This window comes from Nestor notabilis, unplaced genomic scaffold (assembly GCF_000696875.1).
Source record: "Nestor notabilis isolate BGI_N333 unplaced genomic scaffold, ASM69687v1 scaffold1410, whole genome shotgun sequence".
In the NCBI taxonomy this organism is placed as follows: Eukaryota; Metazoa; Chordata; class Aves; order Psittaciformes; family Psittacidae; genus Nestor; species Nestor notabilis.
This window is the reverse complement of record NW_009909484.1, coordinates 2,081-13,291: the sequence shown is the minus strand read 5'-3', so window position 1 is coordinate 13,291 and position 11,211 is coordinate 2,081. Positions and strand designations below refer to the sequence as shown.

The window sequence follows — 11,211 nt, the reverse complement described above, 5'->3', positions numbered from 1 at the left end:
TGCTGGGAGAAATGAGGACCTACAGGAAGGAAAACCATTCTGGAGCCGTCAGGGTGGTGCAGAAAATGCTCAATGCCTTCCCATTCCCTGTGCTTCTCGGAACAAGCAGCTGTACAAGCTATTTGCTGAAGTAGGCTCGCTGCACTCAGGAAGCAGAAACCTTTACAAGGTGCATCTTGTCACAGCTCCTCAATGTGGCCAAATAAGAAACACCGAAAGAAGAAATCACATTACCAGAACATGGACTGATGCCAGTAGGGCTTTGCAGCTCCTGTCATGTTTTCTCCAGCTAGTCTTCCACTCACAACAGCGTGATCGTGGTGCTCTACACGTCTCCTACCTAGTTTGATATCATAGAAGCAGGCAGCATCCCCTGCCTTAAAAAGAATCATTCAGTGAGGGCTGAACATTGACATTGAAAGCTTACACTAATCACAACCAAAAATGGCACTGGAAAGAGAGTGAAGTGGAAATATGGACCTGGAGTCTCTACCAAACCCCAACCACCACTGCTGCTGTATCCCACTCCCCAGGCCACACAAGTCCCAGTTTTTCAGCACTTTTCATCAATCTTTGGAAACATAAAGACTTTATCTGGTACGTTTTTCCAGAAGAATTGAAGTCTTAACTCCCACCCCTCTTACGCAGTGGAATAACCCATGCTATCTTTAGGTTACCTCAACTCCTCTTACATAGCATAACTATTAGAACACTCACACAGTTGTTCCCACAGCACAAAGCATGCTGTGGTGCACAAACAGCCTCCACGGCTGCCAGCGGGGTCTGTGGTACAAGTGGTCTCAATACTTGTGATTTTTTGCCCCATTCACCTAACCTGGGTACACCAACCAGCCCACGTAGCTCCATGTGTTCCGACCGCATCAGCAGAAGCAGCAGAGAGGTCTCCTCTGCATGTACTCACCACCCAGATGTTGGAGCGTGCCTGCAGCTCTGCATTCACCCTGAACCCCCCGAAGTCAGAGTCCACCTCCAGCCCAGCTGACTTGGCCAGCTCCACATTAGGCTCCAGCCCTACTGCCGCCACAATGTGATCTGTCTCCACCTGTTTGGGAACTCATAATTAGGACATCAATTCTCTCTGTGCTCCTGCAAACTTGACCCTCTCCCTGCTTTTAAATTTACCTTTCGGCCGTCTTTCAGTTTAATCACCAGCCGCTTGCCAGAGACAGAGACAGACTTGACCACGGCGTTGGGCATGACATTAACACCCTCTGGAATCAAACACAGGGAACGTGACTGCTCACGCAGAGGGGACACCTTTCAGCTGAAGGAGGGTCCTTGGTGCAAACGCAGGCAGAGCAGGGGCTGGGCTAGGCACCAAGAGAGAGGCCACCTTATCTTTGCGGCACACGCCACTCCAGTTTGGAGCGAAGCACGAAGAGAAAGCAAGCCAGCTAAAAAGTTTGAAAGAGCTACTTAAATGGCAATCAAAAGTACATGTCTCATAGGATGACAAGGTGACACCCAAAAGAACTCCCCAAGACAGGCTTTCAGACTAAGGACTTTCAATTACCTATTGCTCTGCCACAGCCAGACCCAGAGGTCTCACAAGGCAGCTTCCATAAACAAAGTAACTCAGACCTGTGGATTATCAGGGCCTGCAATCCACAGGAATGTTTTCTGCACTTCATATAGCAAATGAGGAGAAGGTATCTCAGACCTCACTGGTGTTCTCAGCTAACACCAGAGCAGCTCTCCTTACAAAGGTGTATGCATGGGGCTACATAACCCTGCTCTCAAAGTGACTCTAAGATGACTGCACTAGGCTGTACAAAGTGAAATGATTCAAGGCTAGAGCAACTCAGAAGAGAACAGGCAGTTATTGAAAGACAGCTTTGGTTCCAGATCACAGAAGCTGTTAAAGTAACTCGCAAGTATGTAGTAGGGATCATTCTGTGCAGGAACAGCCAGAGGGAAAACCTCACCGGCATCAGCACACGTGTGTGCTTGGTGTTCCCAGAAGAACTTCCAAGAGGCCAGAGATTCATGGCAGCTCTACCTTACCCAAACTGCCTGAACTGCAACTTGGTCTGTTCTGCACCTGAGCCACCTCACAAGGGACCTGGTCTTCCTGAGGCTGCACCAGCAGACAAGCAGAGAGCTGTATCTCACAGGGAACAGCTACACAACACCCACTGGCCTAAACACCACAGCTCTGCCACTCTCTGAGGAGGAGCCCTGAAGTGCAGCTTCACCTCTTCTGACTTTCTCTGTGGTCCAGTTGCTCAGATATTCTGGCAAGACTTTGCCCATGTTGCCGTTCTCTGGAAACAGTTGAATCACCTCCAGGCCTCTGGTTCGTGCTGAAAGGAATGCAAAGAGCTTTATAACCCATGGCTAAAGAGCAGCAATACAGACTTCAGGACACAAGCATATGCTTTACTTTATGCAAGACGCCTGATAGAAGTTTCTGAAACAGGGAGTTCTGGCTCTCAGATTTCCCACAGGAGCCACAAAGTGACTGACCACTGTTTCCCATACACCTGCAAACTCCAGGGGAGCAGACAGCAAACTGCTAAGTCAAATGCTTAGTGTGCTGGAGAAAGCTTCCCTTGTCAGAAAATTGCCATAAAGACACTACTCAAAGCTGTACACACTTGACAGTGAGAATCCAGTTGCTCGCAACCTCTCTGAAATACCAGTTTTAAGGTGGCTTTTGGCATTGAGAGAGAAAATAAAACTTTTTACAGGCTGGAATGACTTTGCAGCATGTGCAGAGTTTCCAGGGAGCCTGACTGACAAACCCTTTGTGGTCAGGAGCTGCTCGGCAGCTAATGGGAAAGAAAATGGAAAATCAGGTCAGGCCATACAGCCAACATCACACAGTGCAACAGGGTTGTTCCAGGCAGAGTCTGTGTGAAAACTCAGCAGTTGGAGAATGAAAAAAGGAGTTTACAACATCGGGCTGCTTACATGCAGTGACTGTCACTTCTGTCAAGGTGCCAGCTGAAGGCACGCTGCCCGCACCAGCACACTCACCTCTTCTTCCCAGCGCACAGGCCAGCTCACTGCCAAGAAAGCCACCACCAATGATTGTGATGGACTTGACCTCTCTTGAAATCTTTTCCAGCTTTTTGTAGTCCTCAATCTGAAAGAAGATATTTCAAATATCTTCAAACAGGAATGGCAGCAGAAGATAGTTTTCTCCAATTTCTCCTTCTGTAGTAAGAGCAACTCTCTGCCCAACTTAGAAAGGGAGACGTGCTGCTTCTTCATCCTCTTTGTCTATTGCACATAAAAAAACGCTCTCTGGCTTCCTAATGTTTGTGCTACCTTTTCCCTGTCCAGGTAAGCTCAGATTCCTACATTTTTCCCTACCTTCCAAGAGCAATTACAATGAAATTTCTAGATGCAAATGTACTACAGTACATACAGTACTACAGGGATGCCACAGCTCATGTAATCCGTCTTTCCCTTTCTCTGAGCAGACCATACCTTAGGGAAAGTCCAGCGAAGAGGAGAAAGTTCCCAGCTGGCTTCTTATTCCCAATTCATTCCCTGAACTAGACTAAGGAGAAGGCTGCATGCCTGTCCCCAGTACCATGCTTTCAAGAAAAGCACAGTTTGACAGCAAAAAGCAACTCTACAGTGAAAACCAGGAGACCACTGATCAACTTCCACGTCTTCTATTCGCTTTGTCCTAGGGCATGGGATGAAGGTGAAAAATGCCACAAAGGAGGCAGGGATGTTGGTTTATCAGCTCATCAGAAAACCACCTAACTCAGTCCAAGAGCTAAGACAGACACTCAACTTCATACTCAGCTCAAGTGCAGAGCGTGAGAGCAGTCTCTGTTGTGTCTCAGGCCAAAGGCCAACCTCTTGCCTCCGTGCTGCAGAGCCGTGGCATGCCCTTATTCCAGAGGGGTGGCAGGCTGAGCACTGAGCCAGCTTCCTGTGTCTCCCCACAGTCCTGAGGGCACACGCTGCTCACAGGCCAAACTGCTCTGCAGAGCGTACATTGCTCACGGTTTTAAAAGGCCTGGAAGGTGCGAAGTCACACAGGAGGGAAACTAAAAACCAAACCAAACCAGCCACCAAACAAAAAAAGCAATCCCATCACTGCAGCTCACAGGCCTGAGGCAAGCAGAGAGTGCTCAAGTAGACTCTACCCATTTACCTGCCTGGGAAAAGGAATAAATAGCAAACAGCCTCCTGGTTACCAGCCCAGGGAAGCTGCGGCCAAGGCACGGCTGTCCTGGAACCGAGCAGGAGCATCCGTGGCTCTGTTGTTTCAACCGCACCCCAGGACAGCAGCTGCTGGACGTTACCTTTCGGAACAGCGTCAACCTTTGCTGTACATCTTTTCCTGCTCTTTCAATGGCAGGAAGATTCCTTGGGGAACCACCTGAGGACAAGGAGAAAGAGACTAATGACACTGTGGCCATGACACTGGCTATCCAGACAACGCAGAGCTATCTTTAATCATGACACTGCTTTCCAAACTGCTACATGTTCTGTTCCCTGTTGCTGTCTGGGTTTTTAACATGAAAGGCCTTCTGTGTGAGCAGTAGGTGACCCAACAGTCACCCAGGGAAAAATATGGAATGCTACACACCTTGCTCCACTGACTGGAGACAGCCAGTGCCACTTGAACCACACAAGACCATGGGCAGGACTTGAAGCTGGCCTGTACAGGAGTTCCTTTACTTAGCTGCTACAGCAGTCACCTTTTCCTCCTTCCCTGCTGATTTTCACAGGGCAAAGCTTTGAACATCCCAGAGAAGCTGGCTTTTGTGAGGCACGTGAAAAACCCAAGAGCATGGTTGTCTGTATGACTGTCCTTCACGTGACTGCTCTACCAAGTGTTCAACATACTGCAGAAACTTCCTTGTCAGATAAATGCCACTGAACTATAAAGCCTGGCACAAGACAAAGAACAAAAAGTGAAAAACCTCAACAACTTACCAGTAGCAATTAGACATTTGTCATAGGATATCTGGGTACCATCACTGAGTTTCACTGTGTTGCCTCTAACATCCATATGCACAACCTGCAAAATTAAACACTCGTGCATTGTAAGGAGTTAAACTGCACAGACTATTGGTTAGAGAAGCAAACTTGGAAGTAATATTCTCACACCTTTAGGTTTGGGCAGGGGGGAGGAGGGAAGGGAGAAGACCACAAGTAGGAATTGAGACAACTTCTTTGACAACCATCATAGATCAGCTGATCTTCCCAGGCTCTGAGTCTAAGAAATGGACTTGGACACCTGAGCTAACAGTAACAGGAGTCACCGAAGTTTTATTTTAGCAAGATATAAAAAACTGAGGGCACAAATACATTAGAAGCCTCACTATAAAAACTCTTCCACCCTCCACTGCTCCTGCACAATGCTCTTGCTCACATTATAACCCACTGCTCACATTATAACCCACTGCTCACATTATAACCCACTGCTCTCCTTACCTCACCCCTGAGTGATATATAGCCTAGCTCACATTTTGTCACACCCTGCTCAAGCCTCTACATATTGCCCCATGCTCAAATCCTAGACTTATCCCTCCTTCTTTCTCATTTTCCCTCAGCCCACTACTCCTCCTCGTAGTTTATCCTGCTTTCAAACCATGTCCTTCGGATTAGCACACTCCCTGCTTCATCACGTACACTTCCCCCAAACTCGTACACATTCTCCTCCTCAGCCAACCCTCCACACCACCATCTACACTTGTTTAGCTTCAGCTTCAAGCACAGGCTCTGCTTGGAAAGAACTGCATGATGCTGGAACAGCAGCTTGTGCTGTACCCACCTTCTTGCCACAGAGAACTGCTACTCCACCATTTTCTACATAAGGCAGGTCACGGACGGGCACATAGAACGATGGTGGCTGGAAATAAATACTGAAACAAGCTCTGTTATCAAACAGGTTCCACTTTGTGATACCAGCTATTCAGCAGTTACCAGTGACACCAACACACCTCTGTGCATCCATAACAAGCTCCAGAATTCTTTTTTATCTATTTTTAAGAATTAGGGTCTTCACATTGTTAAAGTTCAAGGGTTTACATCAGTAAGGCTTTATCACAAAAATCAAATGCAATCCAGGGTCCCTGGAGCTCTGCTCTCAACCATGAGCCTATACCCTCACTTTATTAACTTATTTCACAGGATTTCTGCCAGGGGTGGTGTGTCTCTCAGGGAATCCCAGCAAGATTCACGAAGTGCTAAGTTCTGAGCTACCTCTCACATGCAGCAGCACTGCTGCACCTTTCAGTCTGCTCCTGACTTGTCTGTAACACCTCAGCATGCATCGCTGGGAAGCCACGTGGCTTGTGAAGGGCTCTCCGAGGTAGTCAGCCAGCTACTCCAGTGTAAAATAACCCACACACTCTGCACACAGGATGCAGTGCCCTGTCCCCGCTTTGAGCAGCCTAGTGACAACAGACAGCAAACACACACAGAAATCTACCTAGTGATTTGTCCACACAGCACTCTGGGGTCCGTCAGGGCTCTCTCACAAAACCAGCTTGATCAACACCAACTTTTCCTTAAGCACTCTCCTTCATCCTTGCCACCCATCAGTGACACATACCTCCTCTCCTTGCCATTCCACTGTTTGAATCGCAGAGTCTCTGTCACATTTGGATCATCGGAAAACCACAGTTCTTTGGAGAGAGGAGGGCGCATATAGGGCAGGGCAGGATCTTCAGACACAATCAGCACCTTTAATTGGTCATTAAACACAGCAGCTGTACATATGCCAGGCAAATGGCAAAACACACAACAGAAGCTCTGAAACAAGCACAGTATTCAGCCATCCACACAAGTCTGCTCTGGGCATCTCTTACCCGGGCACCAGGGTCACGAGCCCGAATGGATCTGGCAGCAGCAAAAGCAGCAGTTCCTCCACCGATCAGCAGGAAAGGAACGTGAGATGGGACCTCAGGGTGAGCCCCAGGAGCTGCAGGTGACAGATTGGACAGCTTACTGCAAGTACAGCAGGGGAACATCCCAGCCCAGCCCAGCCCCAAAGAACAGAGTATGTCACCAGATGCCTCTCCTATACAGCCTTCCCTTGGTGAACTGCCCCTCAAATACCTCCCACCCCAAGTACTTCTCAAGAACCAAGCTGCTGCTTCAAAGCTGGCTCCCTGCGCAAATCAAACTGCCAGCTTTCAGCAAACTACTTTTTCTAAGCCAGATCTGCACAGCTGAGCTCAGTGGTGGTCACAGAGTTTTGGAACAGGCTTGTAGCACAGCTTTCCTCACAGGGCTTTAGCTCCTCTCTTACAGATCTACTTTTCTCTGGTTTAGGATGTTAAGAACAAGAATGATCTACATAACAGCTTGAAACACCACTATTTGGACAGACTGTTAACAGGTTTGAAGCCTCACTCTGAACCAGTGCTACTTGTTCAGCAGATTCTCAGAGAGCTTCCCGTTATGAATCAATCAGTTTAAGAATGCTGCTTACATTTGCAGAGCTCGGAGAAGTGGTTGCAAAGTCAAAGACCCACAAAGTCTTTGTGAATTTCCAGCATTCAATAAACAATTTCAGAAGCTTCATATAAGATCAGGACATTCTCCATACAGTAGATCCAGGACAGCAAAAACATGCTTGGCCTCTATTCTGGCCAAACAATGCGCTAGAGAGCCAACGGTATGTGGTGCCTTGCTGAGCTAGCAAGAGGGACACAGCTCAAAAATGAGTCAAAACACCAGGAGAGGAGACATGGCCTGGTTGTCGTTCAAATCAGAAGACAATTTTTGAAGTTCATTGGAAAACAGGAGCTGCAAAGTGTTTGGTGCAGCTGCATGTCTTAAACACAAACCAACTGTGAGCAAGACCAAAACTCTGCACTGGCCATTCAGGGAACAGTTTGTAAGAAAGGAAAGTTCCCTAAAACGGCACGTGAATTCTGAAAGGAGACCAGGTTTTGAGTTTCTACCAGGATGCATTTCCTCCCACATGCAGGAACCGTTTCTAAGCAACACACAGTTAAACTATACGCAGCAATAAAAGTCAGTTAAATATTACCATCGAGACTCACCTGCTCTGCCCTGAGCAGCAGCATCTGTATCTGAAAGAGAAGACATCAGCTGAATTCAGCGAAGCACAGGGTACCAGGGACACTGCAGGGAGGAAGCTGCAGGTCAGGGCTGACCCAAGGAGGCCACGGGATTCACCGGCTCTCCACTACAAAGGGACAGAGCCTCCACATATATAGACTTACCAAGACCTCTGCTTCAGCATTTAGGCCCTGTCTGTCCCCCAGCCTCAAACCTGATAAACATGTTCTATCCTTCAAACCAAAGCAATCAGTTTTCTGTCCTGTCTGCAGGATATTCTTTGTGTGGGTTTCTGAGTAAAGTGACATACCACACTCTGCTCTATGGCCCAAAGCCACTGTTATTACTAAACATACAACCCCCTGGCTCAATGGTTCAGACAGATCTCATAAATTAAGAAAGAACTTCCATGAGTAACCTGTACTCCGCATAGAGCCTGCAAAGCATCATCAAGAGCCTCACGAATTGTCCCAATTCCTCCCTCTACATGCAGCCCAAGTACGATGCTTCTCACATGCCCAGCCCACTTCACACAGGACAGGATGTAGCACAGCACAGAGGAATTTGTGCAGGCAGATCACATCATCCCTGTGGAATCACAGTATCTTTGGCAGGCTGTGTAAGGGTAGAAGCCAAAAGCAGGGATAACTCTTTTCTCCTTTTATCACACAAGGCTCAAATGGCAGAAAGGATCCCTGAGAGACAACCTGCTTTAACCTCACGATTATCTGTAATGCAGAGCCTTGTTTTGGGGCATGGAAAGCTAGCACCATCTTCTATGCTGGGAAGACATGGGAATCACAAACAGCAGCATGCACTGAGAATGACAATGCTTGTGAAGGCATAAGTATGGAGCTTACATTGATCTGTTTTCAGAAGGGATCTGTTCCATTTGTTTTAGAGGTCTCAAGTTAGCAGCTTATGACAAACAGACCCAAACCCAGAACCATCAGGCTCGTACCCACCAGGAGGAGACGATTCCTTTTCCTGAGACCGCGTAGTTATCGTCGTGACCCGGCTGGTGAATCGCTCTTTGTTTTCTCGCAATGTTTTGTATACCTGGAGACAGACAAGGAGATATTTACCTTGTGTACCTTACAGCAACATGGCACCATGCTGCTTCTGCTCCCCCAACAGGCTTTTGTCCATCCTGCTTGCTCAGAAAAGGCATCTGCTTTCTATTAAAGCACACAGACCAAAATACACCTCACTGAAAGTAGTGCCCGTAAAGGTATGTGTGTATAGCTGCGAGAGGAATGTGCTCAGCAGACAATCTGCTCTACATATGGTGTGATGAATCTCAGTTGTGTGGTTGTTTTCCATAAGCAATCGACCTTGCTGCAGAAGTTTGGCTTCTGGTTCAAAAGGAACCAGATACCACAATGGCAATGCAGTCAAACCAACTCCAAGGCTATTCGCAAGCTAAACCATGGCACAACAGGAAGACAAATTCCAGGCAAAAAGCAGCCCCCAGCTTCAAAAGCCTGGAGCAGCTGGGCAGAAAAACCAACCAACCTCACTGGCTTTCTTTAGGCCAGATGTTACAGCAGTAACATCACCGAGGTTGGCAGTGCCCTTCAGACACAGAGCGTGGCTGCTCTAGGCAACAGCCTCTGGCTGGGAGAGCTTCCCGCGGCTGCTGTGCTGCTGCCCTTCCAGGACGCAGCGTGAGTGCTGCCTGCGTGCCGGGGGACACAGTTTAGTGGTACAGACAAGGAGGGAATGTCCCTTTCTTGCTGACTTCCAAAAAACACTCCTAATCTAGAGAAGCAAAGGACAATGAGACTGCTGGAAGCAGGTCAAAGCATATTTGCCCCCACAGTTAACAAATCAGAGGGAAGCAAGCAATTTTAAGGCAAAACCTAGCCTTGCTAATAATGCAGGATGTTAACTTTCATTTTACAGTGTTCATAAAAGAGAAAAATACCTTATCAAGACAGTCTGAAACACAACCATCTATCCACTTACTGTATTCTGAACTACGACAGACCATCAAAACTGGGACATTTCCAGCCGCAATAAAAGTCTCCTAAATGTGAAGGCACGACTGGTAATGCTGGAGCTGATGCCATCGACTTACTGCTTGCTAAGCCAGCGTTCTGACATCCAAGCCGTTTGAGCAAAAGTTAATTCCTTTGGAGAACTGAAATCTTTGACTCCCCAGACATTTTGCATCTTACCCATCTCCACAATTAGGTGTTCTATACCACAGCAAATAGTCTCAAACAGGAGATTAGGAATCTAATGCCAGGCACAAAAAAGAGCACAGGCAGACAAAAGCATATCCAGGGAACTGAAACATGGTCAAAACCATCAGAAAACAGTAACTCAGTGTTGGTAGAATCAAGGTATTTTAGAGCCTTTTGTTTAAGTAGATAAGTCAATGTTAACAAAACTACCTCTGCAAGCAGAACCATGAAGTTCTAAGCAAGGTAAAGGGCAGCACACAGCAAGTGAAGTCTGATGCCTTTGAAAAACCTGACTATTATACTCATGCAAAATATCACATCAGGTCTTCAGGACACCTGTTTCCAAAGGGACAATCAAAGCTCCTTCTAGGCAGAAATACAGCTGTGTGCTATAACAGAGCAGTAGTTCTGTGCTCTGCTCTGAAGACATCACCCAGTCGGACAAGTTTTGTTTCCTTTCCTCCAGCATGCTCATATTTAGGTGATTGTTTCCTTTTTTGTAGGCCAACATTATTGGTATCAGAATAGATGTGTTAATTTGTGCCTTTCTGATGGTTACAGATCAAAGATGGCAGGTTTGGGGTTTAGATTTATTTGATATGGAGAAGTCAATTCTAAGGCAATTTCTCCTACTAAGAACTACACTTTTGAGACTATCAAGTTTGTAAACTTATTTGACAATGTCCCTTGAAATTAAATATCTGAGCCCAGGGAGCACAAAGTGAAAGGCTAAGTTGGAATGCCACACAGAAAGGTGCCCTCCCTCCCTCCCTCCCTCCCTCCACCCTCTCACCCCATTGAACCACCTTTATTTCAGTGTCTTACATAAGCTCCTGTCCCAGTGACTGTTCCTCCTACAATTAAGTATAACAAAAGGTTGCTGCCAGCTTTGCCAGGAACACCTGAAGACGTCAGTGATCTAGAAGGGCATCTTAGATGATGACATTGCAAAACTGTAGGCGAAGACAGGCAACGAGAGAGAAGAGAGGGAAAG

The 11,211-nt window shown here is 47.1% G+C and overlaps 1 protein-coding gene across 1 annotated transcript in view; it reads right to left on the bottom strand.

Moving 5' to 3' along the window:
- The window catches only part of AIFM1 (apoptosis-inducing factor, mitochondrion-associated, 1), a 16,932-nt gene that overhangs the window by 3,675 nt on the left and 2,046 nt on the right, over positions 1 to 11,211 (bottom strand). The window contains exons 3-14 of the mRNA XM_010024263.1: positions 11,043 to 11,174; positions 8,994 to 9,087; positions 6,807 to 6,919; positions 6,551 to 6,681; positions 5,768 to 5,858; positions 4,927 to 5,011; positions 4,290 to 4,366; positions 3,001 to 3,109; positions 2,217 to 2,324; positions 1,144 to 1,232; positions 923 to 1,063; positions 235 to 377 (exon numbers count right to left, since the gene is read on the bottom strand). Coding sequence (XP_010022565.1) covers positions 235 to 377; positions 923 to 1,063; positions 1,144 to 1,232; positions 2,217 to 2,324; positions 3,001 to 3,109; positions 4,290 to 4,366; positions 4,927 to 5,011; positions 5,768 to 5,858; positions 6,551 to 6,681; positions 6,807 to 6,919; positions 8,994 to 9,087; positions 11,043 to 11,174 — 1,313 coding nt within the window. The remainder of the gene's footprint in view (positions 1 to 234; positions 378 to 922; positions 1,064 to 1,143; positions 1,233 to 2,216; positions 2,325 to 3,000; positions 3,110 to 4,289; positions 4,367 to 4,926; positions 5,012 to 5,767; positions 5,859 to 6,550; positions 6,682 to 6,806; positions 6,920 to 8,993; positions 9,088 to 11,042; positions 11,175 to 11,211) is intronic.